The following is an 18,776-nucleotide window of genomic DNA, read 5'->3' as shown; positions in this document are numbered from 1 at the left end:
TTGAGACAAGAATTATAAAACAGAGGTAGTATTTGGTGTTAACAAACACGAGCTCCGTCCATGTCAAGAGGACACCAGCAACAATATTCATATGCATAAAAGGACGGAGAACTGGGCTTTGTTGCTTGAGACAAAAAGAAACAAAGAAGGAACACCTTCTGATTTTGATAACCAACAACAGGAACCTACCACAACCAAACAAAAGCATCCGTGCTCCGACGTAAACAACTGCCTGTCTGCTTCACCTAATGCTTGGAAATTGCAGGCTATGGTTTGTCCAACATCCTAACTCACAGTGACAGCAGAAAAGTAAGGTATGAAAGTGCAAGTTCCTAACTCACAAAGGACAACCAAAAAGCAAGGTAGATAAGCTACAGTTTGTTCAAGTTCATAATTCGTAAGGACTGTCAAAAACTAGGTAGAAAGATAGCAAGTGCAGATAATTTGGAATGCAGTCAAGGTGACATCCAATTTCAACCACATGTAGATATCACTAAATACAAGAATATGCAATAGAAATTCTAGAACATTCATCACAAGAGAAAGGCAGATGTGGCATAGAAGAGCAGCGCAAGCATTCTGGCTTATAGTTGCTTAACTCACTGAAGAAAAATAGTTATAGAACATGCATCCAGCAATTTGGGGAACTCAAAGTCGTGCATACAGCAAAAGAGGTTGTAGGGTCATATCTGCGGACAAGTTCCAGCAAAAAAATGAGACAAACATCAGATGTCACTAGGGGACGCTCCAGTTGGACGTCGTCACACATACCGCCAAAAAGGACAGGTTACCAAATTAATAGCTCCATCAGTGTATTCATTGATCACAACTACACAAACAACTCGCTACAATTCACCAGAAGTTTTAACATTTTGCAATTTTGCTAAACGACGAAAACCAATATGGTCCATGTAGCATGATTGATAAATAAGCATGCTTTGTTTCCCTTTTAATATGTAAGAACACAAAAGCATCCCCAACCACACAAGCACACAACATATGAAAGTACAGATAGGATATACCCCACAATTCCATGCATACCCTCAGCAAGACTAATCCTATTTCATATGCATAGGAGACAGAGATCCGGTTGCACCTTAAGACAAAAATATATATGAAAAAACCATTTAATTTTCATCAAGAACACAAGGTGAAACCAAATATATGTACTCAAACAAAAGATAACTGCTTCACCTAATTCTTAGAAATGCAAGCGACAGTTTGTTCAAGCTCCATTAATGCATAAGGACAACCTGAAAGTAAGGTAGAAAAAGGCAAGATACAGTTGGTTGCGTTCCTAATTTTGTAAGGATACCAGAAGAGAAGGTAGAAAGGTAGCAAGTGCAATAAATTGGATCGCTGAGGCGGGGCGATATAGTAATATACCAAATCTAGTCATCTAACACATGGCTCCAGTTATTTCCATTGAGCAATTAATGGAAAGGGGGTCAGCACGGTTTGACAAATCTAACACATGGCTCCAGGTAGGGTGCTAATGCCACATTTAACCAGTTTCAGAAACACAGTAACAACTAGTTCTTGTACTAACAGCTGCACTGGTGTTTTACTTTAAAAAAATGTTAGCTCAAGTGACGGTTTGAGAAAGCCGTGCTTGAGAACCTCTAGTTTCAGGGCAGTATACCAAAACCAATCATCCGAGACATCCCTTGATAATGCAATGCAATGCAGTAAGGTGGAACAGGCTGTTGGGTCAGGGATAAAAAGAAAATATTTGAGCCATCGAAGAGTTGCGTAAGTTTATACAAGGCACCTTGGTGTTAGAGTTAGACTGTCAGTTTCACATGCACCGCGTCTAACATTGTCTAATTCAAATTCACATAAAGGAGGTTGCAGAGTCACACTCACAGCATCACGGCACAAATTGCAGCAAGAAACAAACATAAGATGTGAATATGCAGGTAATGAATGATCACTCCAGAGTACAGACTGGTCTACCTCAGGCCCTGATCCCACCAAAATGGACAGGTTACCAGACTAATATCCCATGAGGGGAGAAAGTCTGCGATTCACAATAAGTTGAAAATTTTGCTAAACAGCAGAAACCAGCATGTTCCGTATTTTAAGATCGCTAAACAAGCATCTTTCAGCTTCAAATTGGCCATATTTAATAAAAGATGCTTCCTCCGATCCATATTATTGTGGCTGATTTAGTACACATATTACTTTGTACTAAATCAGGTCAGCAATAAGTAATATGGATCGGGAGTAGTAAACATATATCAATAATTTCTTATGTTTCTCCCGTGAGGGGAGAAAATCTGCATATTAGAAGCCACAACTGCACAAACAGCGCACGGCAATTCACACAACAAGGTGTAACATGTTACTAAACAGCAGAAAGCAGCATGTTCCATGTTTGAAGAGGATAAATAAGCATGTTTCAGCTTCAAATTGGCCATATGAAATGTAATAAAAACAGATAGATAGCATATATATTAATAATTTCGTTTCCCCAACCATACAAGTAGAGAGAGTCAGACAGATAGGCGCAACACAATAATAGGCGCGGATAGTATATACTCCACAATTCCATGCAATCAGGCACCGTAAATCCTCTGCCTGCCGATCCTTAATTCTTACCGGCAGCGTACTCCTCGGTGTCGTGGATGATGACGTAGCCGGCCTTCTTGGGGCTCTCGGCGCCGTCGGACACCTCTTCCTCGTCGTCCTCGTCGTCGCTGTAGACCTCCTCGTAGGATGCGCCGCCGATGGAGGCGAGGAGGGACCAGACGAGGTACATGGAGGCGGCGGTGAGCGCGCCGCAGCCGAAGCCGAAGAGGAGGCCCGAGACGACGACGAGGATGTCCTTCGCGCGCTCCTGGAAGGACGACGGCTGGGCGGCGGCGGCGCCGGGGAGGGACTTGGGGAGGGGCTCGGCGGGGCGGTGGATCTGGAGGTGGGGGTGGCGATGCGGGCCGAGGCGGCGGACGCGGAGCACGGTGACGACGGTGGTGGTGAGCGGCGAAGGGTTGGCCGGGTCTGGGTTGGGCCTGGAGACGGAGGAGAAGGAGATGAGCAGCGTCTGCGCGTGGCCGCAGGGGCGCGCGGAGGCCGCCGCGAGGAGCGTCGCCGCGGCGGCGAGGACGAGGAGGAGGCGGGCGGCGGCCATGGCGTCGAGGGGGGGATTTGCTGCCGTATTGGTGGGGAAATTTTTGGGGAATTTGTGGGGGAAGGTTTGACTCGACTTGTTTATTTATCGGTCTTCTTCCTCCGGGAACGGGGAGCGCTAATTTTACGGTTTGGTCCTTGTAACGTTTCAGTATTGTGTTCGGGAGAACTATAGCGACCCGTTCCAACTTGGGTGTAGCCGCCGTTGAATTTCTTTTTGTCAGTGAGTTTGTTCAAATTTGAATTAAACTATAAATCCAAGACAAGTTACGCAGGGATGATTAACACAACTGGAAATCACGATCTCTCATCTCTGTTACTCTGAGCTTGAGAAAAACATTATAACTTCGCTATAACTGAAAGTAAAAAAAAATGGCCTTTTCCTGCCACATGTAGCTATAACTTCGCTATAACTCTAGATCATTTCTCTTTTTTCCGAGTAAATAGCCACATGTAGCTGCATGGTTTACCACGATTTGATGCTCTACTTTGTTTAAAGCCATCTGCATACAGTGCTAGGATTAGAGTGGATTGTGCGTGTACATATAAAATCTTAATTATCATTGTCGAGATTTAGCCGGCCGAGAATCAGCAACTCCCACTCTGATGTAGCCCCGCAGGTGCAAGCAAACCACAAATTTTCGTACGAGTTTGTTACAGTTCTACACATGGTTTTGTGGTCCTCCGTAGATTATAACAACTTGATTCTCTCTTTATCACAACAAAAACTGTTTCACTGCACATAAAAGGCCTGATGATCCAAAACCAGTGAGGATTTCGTCAAGATGTGCAACTAAATCATCTGAACCTTGATCGACATATAACAAGCATTCCAATGACTTGAAACTATTTGTAATGATATTACAGCGTACTGGTGGCGATTATATAATAATTGCAGATCAACTACCAATGAATATTGTATCCAAAAGGCAGTAGTAATTATTAACAAGGTGTTACGAAATCTAAGCATATTTCGTCTCACGGAGCGCATGTTCCGCTATCGCCGTAACGCACATGCTATATTAGAAACATGCGGGTCCCCAAACTTAGGAGCCAACGTCGCACTAGTCCGGCTCAATGGCCAATGTGAATATATGACGTCCTATAGTACATGCAGTAGTTCATTGAAAGAAATGATTGCGGTTAAACTTCAGTACCGTTGACTTGTGTCATACCAAAATATTGTTTGAAATGTGAAACAAACAGTAATGTTTAGAATTCTTTCCTATATTTTTCACCTAACTATTCATATGGAAAATAAAACGCAAAAGTATATTTTTGACCCCTCAATTGGTAGCAAAGTCTAGAAACGGTCCTTCAACTCGAAATCGTATACATTTGGTCACTCAATTGGCAAAACCGGATACTTTTGGTCCCTCTCGCAAATTTGAATGGTTTTGACTCCACGTGGAGCATTTGCCCCCCTAAATTTTTCACGCCGGATGCCTAGATGGCGTCAAATTCCTCCGAGAAATGGTCCAGAAACTCAAAATTGTATACATTGGATCCCTGGACTATGCATCGTGGCATTCACCGTGAAAAATTCTAAGGAAAACCTGTGTCACGTGGAGTCAAAACCAGCGAAAACCGTCCAAAACCAGGAGAGGGGCTAAAATTATCCGGTTTTATCAATTGAGGGACCAAATGTATATGATTTTGAGTTGAGATACCATTTTTATACTTTGCTACCAATTACGAATTGAGAGAACAAAAATGTACTTTTCCAAAACAAAAATAACGGCAAAATTAACTTAAATATCAAAGACTGTGCCCGTGTCTAATATATCATATGCATTTTATTTTAGGAATAGAAAACACGTATATTTCAACAAGAGAAACTAGGTAACGGTTGCCAATTCACAGTAGTTGACAGGCTTCTCACAGAACATCGTGGTACGGGTGAGTCGCACATAAATCGAGCACTCAGTTTGGATGAGTTAACAGGGTGAGCATGCATAATCTTTAGAAATACTGCATTATCTAGAGTTAACAGGGTGAGCATGCATAATCTTTAGAAATACTGCATTATCTAGGCCCTTATTTTTTTTGTACGCTGAAGATTTTCTCGAGATTTGAAAGCTGATGACACATTATGCTTACGAGCTACACATGATACACATGATATGCACTCCACATAGATAACCCGAGGAGCATTCGTTTTGGAAGAGAGTTAATGAGTGACATCCTTGCATATCTTTATTTAGTTACAACCCTCCTAACTTCATAAGTTATTTAGATATGTACGTGTTGATAGCAATATTGCATTAACCATGTCCTTAATTTTTCAATACACATTTTTTCTCTTCTGAAATTTTGAAATCCAGTGCCAGCGATCTATTAGCTTATATATATTTTAAGATAACCTTGACCACTAGTGTGCCGCACATTTTGTTACAGACACATATACATTACCTGTGAAAGCTGACAAAATTGAAGCTTCCCGGCTATGGCAAGATTGATGGTTGTCACTAGCGTGGCTTTGAAATTCAGTGCAACCTACCGTCCATTAATTTTACATACCCGGAGATATAATTTTGACCATCAATTCACCGTCCATCACTATTGAGCACAGATATCTTGCCAGGTATGGCTAGTCTGGATCAACAGCTAACGCCTATTAATTTTCCATATTTCAAGATATAACTTTCACCATTAATTTACTGCTCATTATTATGGACAGATAAGTTATACCCGTGCCATCCGTCAGTCGGTAATTAATTTTAAATCTATACAATTCCTAGTTACTTATTTCCAGATGAAAGGAGTACTGCTATCTTGTACATATCTTGAGATATAACTTTGGTCACTAATTTTTTTGAAGGAAACTACGGCGGGCAAAAGTCAGCCTGCACCACTTTTAATTAAATGAAAGAATGAGGATATAACGATTACAACGGCAGCATTTGCCAGAAGAAACACAAGAAAATCTAGGATCTCGATACATGCCATACAGAAGAAATGCACAACAAGGCACACCAATGATGTAGTCGAAAGGCATAGATCTACCGAGTCCACCCATGACACTATGTCGTTGCCGTAGCCGAAAAGCAGCACATAGCCAAGGCCTCGCCATGACACTTACAATACGAAGCCGGCATAATCGAAGGGCTATTTGCCACCGAGACCCACCGCGACGCCGATGTGACGCAGATGAAGTCGAAGGGTCTCGCACAGCCGAGAGCATACCTCCACAGTCTTGTAGACGGCATAGTCGAAGGGGCATGTGCCACCGAGACCCACCGTGACGAAGATGTGTCGCAGATGAAGTCGAAGGGCGACACACAACCGAGATCATACCTCCACCCACGTGATGTCGGCTAAGCCGAAAGGCTACCCACCACCGAGAATACAACACGACACCTACATTCCAACGGCAAGGACGAAAGGCATCACACGTCGAGACCACACCAAAGGAAAAACAAACACACTCTCCCGTCAGACACTAACCAAGAACCTTGGCGGCACAAGAAACCACCCAACCTCCGACATACCCTAGGTGAAGCACTCCCAATGAAACTTAAGCACAACAGCAAGCACGCAACAGCATCAACCACAAGAGTGAACAGAGAAAACCCATTGATTTGCCGGCTTGAAGCAGATTCCACAGGACCAAACCGACACCGCCGCTTGCTGAAGTGGCGAAGAAGCGCTCGATTTGGCCGTACCCGTGCTGCAAGGCCCTGGATGCGCCAAGCCAGGGGCACCGCAGCGGATCCGGCATGCCCTCGCCACCAATCGCCGGATCTTGGCTGGCGCCCGCCAGGGATGCACACTTCCCGACGACCGCAGCCACAAGAGAAGGAGGAAGACTAAGGGGAGACGCCAGATCCGGCCGGGGAGCAGCGAATCCGGCCGGAGCCACCCTGATCTGGACTGCCCCTCTGCCGCGACGAACCCGAGCGGCCTCACGCGCAGGTAACAGACGGGACGACGGCCGTCGAGAAAGAAGCCCCGCCACCGAACCCTAGCGGCGGCGAGGGGGAGGAGTGGAGGTGCGACGGCTAGGTTAGAAGAGAGGTGTGCGCTGCCCGAGTCGCCCCTATGAGAGCGACGCGGGGGGCGAGTTTTGTCCCGAGAAAGATTTTGACAGCAATAACATCTCCAACTTTGGCCACTAATTTACTGCCCATTATTATGGAGCATGAATAACTTGCCAAGTATGACTAGTCTAGATCTGCAAATTAGTGCCAACTAATGTCCACTAACTTTTCATATTTCGAGATATAACTTTGACCACTAATTTACTACTATCCATTACTGTAGATAGCTATACCTTAGCTGTGAAGACTAGCAAAAAGCTGTCAGCTGAACAGTCATGACTAATTTTATCCGCTTCCATTCTCCTCCTTACTTTTTCTCCTCCCACTGTTCTTTGGGATGTGTGCTGCACACAACGGCTGCGTGACCAGCCATGTGTGCAGCGCCCACATGAAAGACCCACCAACCCAGGACACAAATCCCGCATGCATCGTCCGCGAATAGTTTCATCTCCCGCCTCACGGGATCACGGCACAAGGGCCCGCACAGCCCCGTCCTTTAAAAGCAACTAGGCCAGAGAGAGAGGCAGAGTCTCGCCGTTGGTCTTTCCTCCTCCTCCGCTCCCGTCCTGCTCTCTTCCTCCGACTCCTACGAACGGCCGCGCCTACGGCGACGATCAGGGCTCGCGGGACAGGGGGAGTTCTCCCGATGGTGGTAGGTCCTCCTCTTCTTCTCTAGTTGGAATCTTTGGATGATTCCTTTTTCTTTTGTGAGAGCCCTTTGGATGATGATGAGGATGATTGGGGTTTTGCCGAATAGGCGAATATGTTGCTGCACCTGCAATGCTTTGTCAAAATTCCAGCCTTTTTACTAACTAGACTGGCCCTGTTAGCTCTGCCTTGAGTTTTGGATGTTTAGTATAAAGCTTAATTAGCCGCTAGTACTCACTGTAAAAATAGATAAGCAGATGGAACAGCTAGTACTCTCCATTTTGCATTGTATTTTCGCTTCCTCACTTGCAAAAGATAAAAATAAAAAAAATGTTGGTTTCGAAATTAACATGGTCTCCAGAATACAACTTGTTTTCATTTGCGAGTACATAATGCAACTTGTTTTCACCCTGTATTCTAATAAGGAGTTCCATGATTTTAGTTCTTGTTACAACAATCCACCTTTATGGTGCAAAATTCTTACTTGTTTGGTACAGTGGCACTTTATTCAGCTCATGATTTGAGCATGATGGTTATATATACACCTTTCAACGCCTTTATTTTCTCTCGTTTCGCCATGTTTTCTTAACTGCTTGTGATACTTACTTTTTCTTATGGATGATTGCTCTAAAACTGTCTTTCTTAGGCTAGGCATTGTCCTATACATGTGTTTCTCGATTACTCCCCACGTTTTTTTTGTTCATTTGGACAATCAGACTACAAACTACCATTGCTGATCCATTTCATGGCATCATCAAGTTGTACTGCAGTAATGCAGTTTTGGTTAATCTTATTCCATGTGACATAATGGGCTAACCTTGCCAATTTGATCATATTTTAGATTTACCAACCTGATCATTTGCCTGCATAAAGTTCAATTAGCGCTATTGTGCATAATGTATACAGCTGATCCCAGAGAGCCATTCTTCCTCAATTGTGAAAGCTAACACAGTTCAATTGGTAGGCATCCCCATAACTATACGGATGTATATTTTTCTTTTGGGCATTGGTTTACTGTCTTGCTGTGACAGGGATGGAGGGGGTTGATGGTTTATTCGATAAAAAAGGTCTTTATTTTTCCTTCCTTTTTGATGTGTTTGATATTCTATAATTGAATACACCTGTGCTGATTTGGTGCTAGAAATTTTTATCGGGGTGTAGCATGGTTGTGGATTTGCGGCGCAATGGAGTTATTCACTTACATTATTTTCTCAATGTTGGCTTTGCTTATGGTTTGCTTTCAATATGATCTAAGTGTGCTTAATCATGTCACAGGACTTGATTAGCGATAGCGATGATAGTGTTGCGTTTGAGTGGGAAAGTGATGGTGATGCAGAGCCCTCGTCTGCTCCGGTCTTGAGGGACTTTGATGCTCCTGGGCCATCCACGTTGGTGCGGCAGGTATGTACTGATACAGAAAGGGTGTCTGACTTGTTCTTACTTTGTTACTATGATTGTAGTGCCCCATGATTGTAATGTGATGTTCGTTTCTGCAACGGTCTACAGGATACTAATGGGAGGCCCAATGGGGAAGCACTGCCTGCTTCTTTAGTCGAGGAATATGTGGGGATGGGTTTCCCAAAGGATATGGTCTTGAAGGCCATCAAGCAAATTGGTAATTTAAGTAGTAATAACTTTCATTTCATTTGTCTTGTTTTGTTTGCACCTTGTGTCTCAACTGATTCTTTTGCTTTTAGGTCACGTGATGCAAATTCATTGGTTGAGCTACTCCTAACATACAAGGTATGTCCATCTTCTTCTATTGCTGAGTTTATCATATGATCCTCTTGCTGCATGTGTCCAAGAATGTATGTTGCAATTTGTCATGTGAAACGCAGGTACTAGCTGAAAGTGATGCTTCAGTAGGTAACCCCTCTTCTTCTGGCTGCGCCCCCCACAGTGTTGAAAATGACGATGATGACAATCTTGATTCTGAAGACTGGGATGATGACGATGATTCTGATGGTTCTAGTGACGAGGTAGATGATTCTATATCTTTAGTTTGGTAATTTGAAATTTCTTTGATTATACAGATGATAAATGTGAAAATTTTGCCTTGTTGATCTGTTTAAGTATTAAGTGGTATTATGGTACGAAGTAATGTCTGGGTTATTTCAGCTGTTGGGTGGTTTCATGACTTTTGAGTTACGATGTTACCAGCAAATCATATTGCTAGTGTAAGTTGTTGTGTCAAGTGTAAGCTCGTGAGCATTTTTTTTTGTTCGTGCATACGTCAACTCATGTATTAACATTATTCTCAAATAGCACTGGAGAATGGCAGGTTGAGTTCGTAAATGATCTATTTGATTTTCACTCATATAATAACTCTTGTACTAATTATGCTTGAACATTACTGGAGAAACAAGTTGAGTTCCTAAACTATCTTTTTGATTTCATCAATACAATAAACAATAGTGAATAAAACTGCCCGAGAAACAAGTCGAGTTCCTAAATTATCTCATGAATTTGATTCTTCATCGATTTAGTTTCTCATGTTTCTTGGTTAGTCTGTGGTATTAATTTCTTAATCATCGATTAGTTGTACTCCCCTTATTTGTCCTGACCCCTTAGACGTCAGTTATTGTGCAGTTATATTCAGTATTGTTGTGTATTCATTTATTTGTCATTTAATAAGGAAGTGAGATACGGCCAGTGTTTCTGATCTCTGTTTTTGCTCTGATTTTGTGCAGGATTTTCTTCAAGAAATGTCAAAGGAAGATGACAAGGCAAAATCCTTGGTTGACATGGGCTTTCCTGTAGAGGAAGCAAAGATGGCTATTACCAGATGTGGTAATGCCCTTAATTTTTTTATTCTTTTAAGGATTGTGCAGTTGTGCTTTGGTGGAAAAAGGCACCTTATTTTGTATATTTATGTTCAACTTTTCTCAGGTGCGGATGCCGCTTCCATAGTTTTGGTTGATTCAATTTATGCATCACAAGCCGCAGATTCCGGAAACGTATTTGACCATGAGGTATTTTTGTGGATCGGCTTCCCATCTGAATAAGAAAACTGTTCCGCTCTTTTAATTTGATGCAAAGACACTGAGATTTGTGCATAATTTTGCAGGTTTCAGATAGGTCTTTTCGATCTTTTGGAGAGAGAAAAAGAGCAATTTCCATTGAAGGGAGCAAGAAAAAGGCGAAACGATATGGTGGTGGAGCACAGGGAAACCGAACACCCTTGGATGGCAGCGATGATGAAATGCCTCTCCCAAATCCAATGGTTGGGTTTAGCCTGCCCTGGTGGCATGCAACGTTCATAGAACAGAAGACTTCCTGTGCTAGCTACGGCACCACCGTTCTTCTACTATGAAAACGTTGCCCGTGCTCCAAAAGGTGAATGGAGGGAAATGTCAAGAAACCTATACGACATCCACCCAGAATTTGTGGATTCTGTTCACCTGTGTGCTGCTGCCAGGAAAAGAGGTTATATCCACAATCTGCCAATTGTGAACAGGTCACCTATCCTACCCCTCCCTCCAAAGACAATATTGGAGGCTTTCCCTCATTACAGTAAGTGGTGGCCTTCCTGGGACTCGAGAAAGAAGCTTAACTGCTTGCAGACATCTGGAGCAAGCGCAAAATTGACAGAACGGATCCAGCTTACTCTTGCAAACTCAACCAATCCACCACCTCCACATGTTCAGAAATATGTCCTTAATCAGTGCAAAAGGTGGAATCTTGTCTGGGTTGGAAAGAACAAGGTTGCCCCATTGGAGCCTCACGAGGTAGAATACCTGCTTGGTTTCCCGAAGGACCACACAAGGGGAATTTGCAAGAAGGAGAGGGAAAAATCCCTCGGCAATTCATTCCAAGTAGACACAGTTGCATACCACTTATCCGTCCTGAGGGACAAGTTTCCCAATGGTATGAACGTGTTGTCCTTGTTTATTGGAATTGGAGGAGCAGAGGTAGCTCTCCACAGGCTTGGGATTCGTTTGAAAACAGTGGTATCTGTTGAGATATCCCCAGCGAATAGGAGAATTCTGAAGGGTTGGTGGGACCAAACCCAGACAGGCACACTTATCGAGATTGAGGACGTTAAGACCCTCAAATCTGATACAATTGCATCATTTGTCAGTAAATATGGTGGCTTCGACCTGGTGATTGGTGGAAGTCCGTGCAACAATCTTGCGGGAAGCAACCGGCACCACCGTGTTGGCTTGGAGGGCGAGCATTCTTCTTTATTCTACCACTACCCTAGAATTCTCGGTGATGTCAAGAGAGCTATGGATGGGAGGTAGCCTAATCATTGTGTGCCTGTTTTATATTTTGGAGCTGCATCTTCATCCAACTTTGAACACTGCGTGTTGTTGTGGAGGATGCTTATCTAGGAGAAAGATCACATTGACCTTTAGCTATCGATATGATCTGTTGTCGCTAACTAATTTAGGACCTGTTAAAAAATAGAGTCTATTGTTGGTCTCCTCCAACTCTTTGCAGAGTCTAATTTCTATCCTTGATTCCAAAATCGTTTACTTATATCGCCAACTCTTAGAAGCAGTGCTACTGAATCAACAAAGTGTGTGAGTTTAGAACAATGGCCAGCGTGATCTAATTGTTTAATCGATGAAAGATTGTAGTAATTTGCACTACTTTGCGTTGGTGGTATACTTGCAATGCTACTCCAACTTTGTTGTAATGCCACAGTTCTGGTATGAAATGTAAAGCAAACTTGCATTCTGGTATGAAGGTTAGTGATTTTTTCTGTGCTTCGTGGTGTGCTGCACTGTTGCTTATGATCAGCTCCATCATTACTTTGGCCTTTTTGAATTATATTTGAATGAATTTCGCTTTCTAGTTAGTTTGCTACTGTAACCAACACTTTGGAATATTTGACATATTGAAACCTGCTCAATTTCTTCCTTTGGAATTCCAGTTGACTGAGAAAAAGAGGCAAAGTCACGGAATATAGGTTCATAGCATCTCTAGAGTGCATCACTTTTTGGCAGTGGCTTTCGATGTCTATTTGCTAACTACTTGTAAAGCAAACTTGCATAGTATCAGCATTTTCTTTGTGAGACAATGACATTCTGGTTTGTTAGACATGAGAAGTATAGTCTAGTAGCTTGATCATTTTGGATAGATTGATTCAAGTTGAATTGAACTGTACTGTATAACAATAAGATCATGTACAAAGCAATTGACATGTAATTTCTGGGTCAGATCAATCATCATGGCTACAATTTTTTTTGCACAACATTAGGTGAGCAATTTAGTTTCTGAAATCTTCAATCTGGTATCCAAATTCTAACCGGTGCTACTGGCCTACTAGACCAGCAAATTTCTCCATGAATATGCCTTAAATTATGCTCTTTTTCATTCAGTTGAGCTGGACATGTCATCCAACTGCTTCAATTGTAGAAATTGCTATAGTGAAAGCCAGCACCGTTGAATTTGCACAGAGTACAAGTGGCCTATTCTACTTCTTTTTGGTTCTATACTCTTCAAGACTGGAATCTGGTATTTTATATATAGAAATAGACTTTCTTTCTGGTCCTGATTAAATCATGTCTTCCCAGCATCCCCATCTACCTGCTTTCCTTCTTTAGGTTCCCTAAATGGGCCTTGCACCTTATCAATACCCAGATGGCTCATTGCCTCTGGAATGATTTTGAGGGACATAGGAAGCTCCACCTAACAAATTGGCCCTTAGTTAGTATGAAAAAAGACTTTGGAGGTTTAGGCATCCCCAACCTCCAGGATCTTAATTTGTCTCTTCTAGCCTCCTGGGTGAAAAGATACATCTCTAGTGATGGGAAAATCTGGAAAACTAGAACAAATATGATGCACAGGCTCCCAACATTTTCTATAGCAAAACTGTTGGAGTTTCTAGATTCTGGAAGGGAGTTATGTGGGCAGCTAAGGCTGCTAAATTTGGTTATCGTTGGATAGTAGGAGATGGAACCAAAATCAAATTCTGGGAGGATGTTTGGTTTGGTTCTTCCTCCCTTGCTGTCCAACTCTGGCCTCTTTACATCATCTGTAATGAATGCAATGCTACTATTGCTGACATTTGGGATGGTCACACTCTTAAACTCACCTTTAGAAGAACCTTCTCCCAATCCATGATGGAAACTTGGTACGCCCTGGAACAAATTGCTCACAGTGTTACCCTTAGGGATGACACAGACTCCCTCATCTGGCAATACACTGCCACAGGGCTTTACACCTCTAGTTCTCTTTACAGCATTATTAATTTTCGAGGTGTTAAACAGATCTATATCCCCTCCCTCTGGTCCATTAAGACCCCCCCAGAGTTCAGGTGTTCCTTTGGTTAGTCTCCCATAACAAGATTATGACGAGGGACAACCTGAAGAAAAGGGGGATGGAAAAACCTGAAGATTGTGTATTCTGCACTGAAAAAGAATCTGTCCACCACTTGTTATTTGACTGTGTGGTCGCTAGATTGATTTGGAAAATAGTATCCTTTTATTTCAATAGACAGCTTGGATCTGACCTAGAATCGATTGCCAGACTTTGGATTTCTAATAAATCTCATGGCACTCTTAATTCTGTTTGCTCTGCAGTTTTGTGGTGCATTTGGAAATTTAGGAATAGTTTTGTTTTTAATAATGCTGTTTGGTTAAGTACTAATCAGCTTTGGTGGCTCATCCTTCAATCGATACAGAAATGGAAAACTATCTTCATGCAGGAGGATTCGGAGCAGGTCGAGGGTTTCTGTACCCTACTCCGCTCGGTGCTGAAGGCACCCCCTCCCTTGGACTGGCATTAGCAGCAGTCAAGTCTACTGGAGGTATGATTCGCCCGCTGTCGCCATCGCCCGACGACTCTCTTCTGGGTGGATACTCCAGGCTCAAGATCTCAGATGCTCTCCAGTCGTCCCCGCCCAGATGCGCTGATGTTCGCCAGGCCACTCTGCTGAGCCGGGTGTCCCCCCTGGACGTCGGTGGCTCTTCTCCCCAGCCGTCCCCCATGAAGCGGAAGAAGCTGGCAGCGCTCCCCTACTCCTCTTCGATGCCCTGCGAGGCACGTTGATCTGCTGTCCCGCCAGCTTGTAATAGTCTTAGGCTCCTTTTCGCTTGATGGAGATAGAACTAGAGGATAGCTTTTGGTCATATAACTGTCCTGCTACTTCATATTTTACTACGCTGTATGGTCCGATCATTTTGGGTCTCAATGAAAATTGGGGCCGGGGGCGCTGGTCCCTGTTCATCTACAAAGAAATAGACTTTCTTTTTGCTTGGTTGCTTCATATTGTTTCACGTTGCTTGCACTATAACACTGTATTGAGTACTTATATTTGTGGTTTTTGGGCTACGAAATACCAAACACAATAAGGTTAAAGGAGGAAGTTTATACTGAAAGCCTATATAAGAAGCTAGAATGTGTTGTTGATCATCTAACATCAAAAGGCCACCTGTTCTTTTTCTGCTGTTGACCTGTAGACAAACAAGACATTAATTTTGCTATTTCCCGCATCATATTTTTCTCCAGTAAAGCATTGTAATACAGAATATATTGTACATATTGCAGTGCAACAAGTAACTCATACATTAAAAATCGAAGACAATGTCTATACTGCAATCCAAATGGAACCGATACATTTTTTTTCTTCAGAAATGGTATGTTCTATTCATTTTCGTGTTAAGTTCAAGTCACCCATATGGTCTTCTTAGATACTTACCAGGTATTTTGACATCTCCATTGGGACGATCCGTTGAAGCTCTTACCCAGGGCAGTACACAAGACGCAGGATGAAAAATTCCACCCAAAAAAAATGCAAAGGAAGCTGCTGGGGAGGCTGAGGAATAAATGTGCAGACAGAGTCGAAACAAGGAAAATTTGCCTGGGGATAGAACATGGATACAAACATCTCTAGATGTAACAGCTGATCAATCAGGTTTGCTTTTTCTTACTGCCAATTGCTCGTATGTACTCCCTCCGATCCGTAAAAAGTGTCGTTCATTTTTTACTAAGTTAGTACAAAGTTTGTACTAAATGGGCGACACTTTTTATGAATCAGAGGGAGTACTCGACAGTACTGTATTTATGGAACATAAAAATGTCTTATGCCTCCTTTCATCATGTAGCGCCTTCAAAGTCTGGAAAGAAGACTGCGAGCCTGTCAGGTCTCTCTAGTTTTTCTAAGGTTCAGAACATGGGTTCTGATTTTGTGATGCTGATTGGTATGTTATGATTCTGCCTTGTGGTTTGTATTCTTGGTGCACAAAAAGTCGAAATCAACAATTTTTGCTGGCCACAAGAAATAACAGAAACTAAGAGGCATAATAGAAAAGGACAGTGCTCTACGCTTCAACCACCCACTTCTGGTGAGGTGCCCACACAGATAACACATCATAGCTCCAGCCTAAAATTCATAAAACCTCTTCAACAGCAATGAGAGCCAAGCCTCCAAGCTCAGCAATTTCAGGATGCTGATGCCAATTTTAGCTAAGATTTCTCAGTCTACATGTCCTGTTGCAAGTTGCTTTGGGCAGCATCACCGCCACACTCGATATCATGGCCGTTGTGGGTTCTTGATTTCACCCTTTTGCTAAATCTTGATGCTTTTTTCCCTAGTTCTTGTGTATACCCAAAGTTGAGCCTAATCTTCTTGGTTGCAGATTGTACTTGGTGGGGGGCTAGAAGTAAGGTGATTCTTTCCCCTTGCAGTGTATTTGGACCCACGAATGGCGCTCCATCTGGTGAAATTGTTAAAAAAAGGTAGGGGACTCAGTGTTTTGCGCTAATAATTTACCTTTAAATTGTCATCCTCAGATTGACATGTTGTAATATTTTCCTTGAAAATATAGAGGCAATAGAATTCTGTAAACCAGTATAGTACATTGGGTGTTTTCCTGTAGACGCTTCTTCTAATGTTCACAGTTTTACTTGGTGGCTTTGGCAGAAAGATTGTGGAGCACATTATTCTGCTTAGAGGCAAGCCAAATATCTCCGATGCTGAAGAGAAGGACATGCTTGATTACTTGTATACATCTCAGTATCAGATGAGAGGGATACTCGCAGTGTCATTAGGTCAGAGAATTGTACCTATCTAGTGATGGAAAATTCATTCAAGTTAGTTATGAAATTGCAATTTGATATGTTTTCGCATATATGTGTCTCTTGTAAGCAGGCCGCATAGAGCGCCCTAATACCGAGAACTTCACACACGCTGTCTTCATGCGTTTCCAGCAGAAGGAAGACATTGCAAAGTTCCAAAGTAGCACATACTATTCCAAAGTTCTTGACGAGCACGTAAAACCCGTTTCCTATGTACGCCTCACCATGTAATCTTCTTTTTCAGTTATTAGGCCATACTGATCCATTATGCTAATGTCATTGTGAGAGTTCACTAGTTGGATAACTTACAGGGCTTGGTTTCTGTAGATTTTGAATCTGAGGTGGAAGATGACATTACCCCTCTCTTTCGGAGGGGCGAGGTACGTTGCGCTGGCAGGCACAGATTGTTGCTTTCGTGCCATCACATTTCAACATAATTTTTTGATTTTGCCCAACAGGATTTTAACTATGGTGTCGAGTTTATACTGTTGTTATCTTTCCTGGAGACTGCATCTGGAGAGGCAGTGGAGGATGCATTAGCTCATCTTCAGAAGCTGATCATCCAATGCAGTTCCTTCATTGTGCAGGCAACCTCAGGTACGTCAAAATGCTTCCCTTTTTAGCTTCTTCTGTCACATTGCCAGTATGATTGTGAATTTGCAATGCGCTTAGCCGAGGATGCAGATTCAGCCTCACCTATCTCTTTTGCTCCGATCATACATAAAATTTTATAATTTGCGAAAACGATTTCCTCGATCTATTTGTCCATGGTCTCAGAGAGTCACTCATGCTGCATTTCCCCCCTTCAAATCTCAGGTTGCTGCCTGAATCTTATGGAAAGTCGGTACAGTAACGCAGCAGTCATCCGTTTCCCATCATGTAAGTGTGTTCCACATTCCGTTTCCGTCCCCTTTTGAAAATGTCCAGACCATATAGCTGTCTGCAAAGCTAGAAGAAAAACATGTTGCCTGTTATCACCAGGCCTGATGATTACTCTGCACTCTTTGTTTTCCTCGCAGTCGACGACTTCAAATTATTCAGGGACAGCGTGGAGTACAAGGATGTAAGCCTTCTCCTGCTCTGCATATCCATCAGTTTCAAAAGTGTTTAAAAGGGGAACAATTTCTCTTGTTTTTATCCAGGATGAAAACAACAGATAAGAGATTAACAAAACTTAGGCAAGCGCTCTGAAAACTGGGCCTCGCTTTTGTTCATTCAAAAATCTTTGAAATATAACTAACAGTGCCTGAACACCATGCCAGTTTATTATTCAGAGTCTGCTCTGAACACTACTTGTTTACAGTTAATAAGAATGTAGCAGCAATGTATTAGCAGTCATGCATGCAGTATATACAAATACCAGTATTCCCACAACAGCTTGGAACTGGCAGCCTTGTGCAAGAAATTTAAGACGTCTTTGTGTTGGGTTTCCTGAATGCAGATGTGGGCGTCGAAGCTTGATCCGGTCGTCGAGAGGTCCCTGGAGCTGCATTTCATCGTTGATCCCGTGGGCAGCCAACTGATGTAGCACATCCTGAGCCGTCCGTTGCTCTCTGCACTGCACTTGCATATTTCTGAGCCGTCGAAAGGGAAGAAGAGAGATGCTGAAACTGGAATGGAACATATTGCTAGCCACATCGTTCCAAATCCGTGATCTTGTTTCGTGCAAAATGCATGCCGTGATTTCTGTATAATGGGAATAAATTAGTGAGGGACATAGCAGATTATTACTCCTGAGGGTAAGATGAAAGTTGGTACAAGTAAAAATAAGACGCACGCAATTACAAAATGCTGAAATTATCTGCAGAAGAATATTGTTCCACGTCTGATTTTTGTATGACGCATCAAAACAATTGTTGAATCGCGTCAATCTTCTACTCGCTGCAAATTTGGAATCACGGGCAAGTTGGAACCGAAATAAAAAAAAATAAA

General features: G+C 42.7%; 2 protein-coding genes and 1 pseudogene across 2 annotated transcripts; 2 read left to right on the top strand and 1 right to left on the bottom strand.

The window, feature by feature from the left end:
• Positions 1–2,421: 2,421 nt before the first annotated feature.
• Positions 2,422–3,203, bottom strand: LOC100832693. Its single transcript, XM_003558953.4, has one exon. It carries the CDS (start codon positions 3,128–3,130, stop codon positions 2,591–2,593), a length of 540 nt encoding a protein of 179 aa, XP_003559001.1. The 5' UTR covers positions 3,131–3,203; the 3' UTR covers positions 2,422–2,590.
• A 5,798-nt stretch (positions 3,204–9,001) lies between these two features.
• LOC100828568 lies at positions 9,002–12,061 on the top strand (annotated as a pseudogene).
• A 4,041-nt stretch (positions 12,062–16,102) lies between these two features.
• Positions 16,103–18,650, top strand: LOC100832376. Its single transcript, XM_003558952.3, has 9 exons — positions 16,103–16,310; positions 16,406–16,505; positions 16,690–16,817; positions 16,918–17,057; positions 17,156–17,224; positions 17,303–17,441; positions 17,661–17,723; positions 17,864–17,907; positions 18,286–18,650. Exons 1-9 carry the CDS (start codon positions 16,214–16,216, stop codon positions 18,370–18,372), a joined length of 867 nt encoding a protein of 288 aa, XP_003559000.1. The 5' UTR covers positions 16,103–16,213; the 3' UTR covers positions 18,373–18,650.
• The last annotated feature ends 126 nt before the right edge of the window (positions 18,651–18,776 follow it).

Source organism: Brachypodium distachyon, chromosome 1, assembly GCF_000005505.3.
Source record: "Brachypodium distachyon strain Bd21 chromosome 1, Brachypodium_distachyon_v3.0, whole genome shotgun sequence".
In the NCBI taxonomy this organism is placed as follows: domain Eukaryota; kingdom Viridiplantae; phylum Streptophyta; class Magnoliopsida; order Poales; family Poaceae; genus Brachypodium; species Brachypodium distachyon.
The sequence above is the reverse complement of the archived record's forward strand: the minus strand, read 5'-3'. Positions and strand labels throughout refer to the sequence as shown.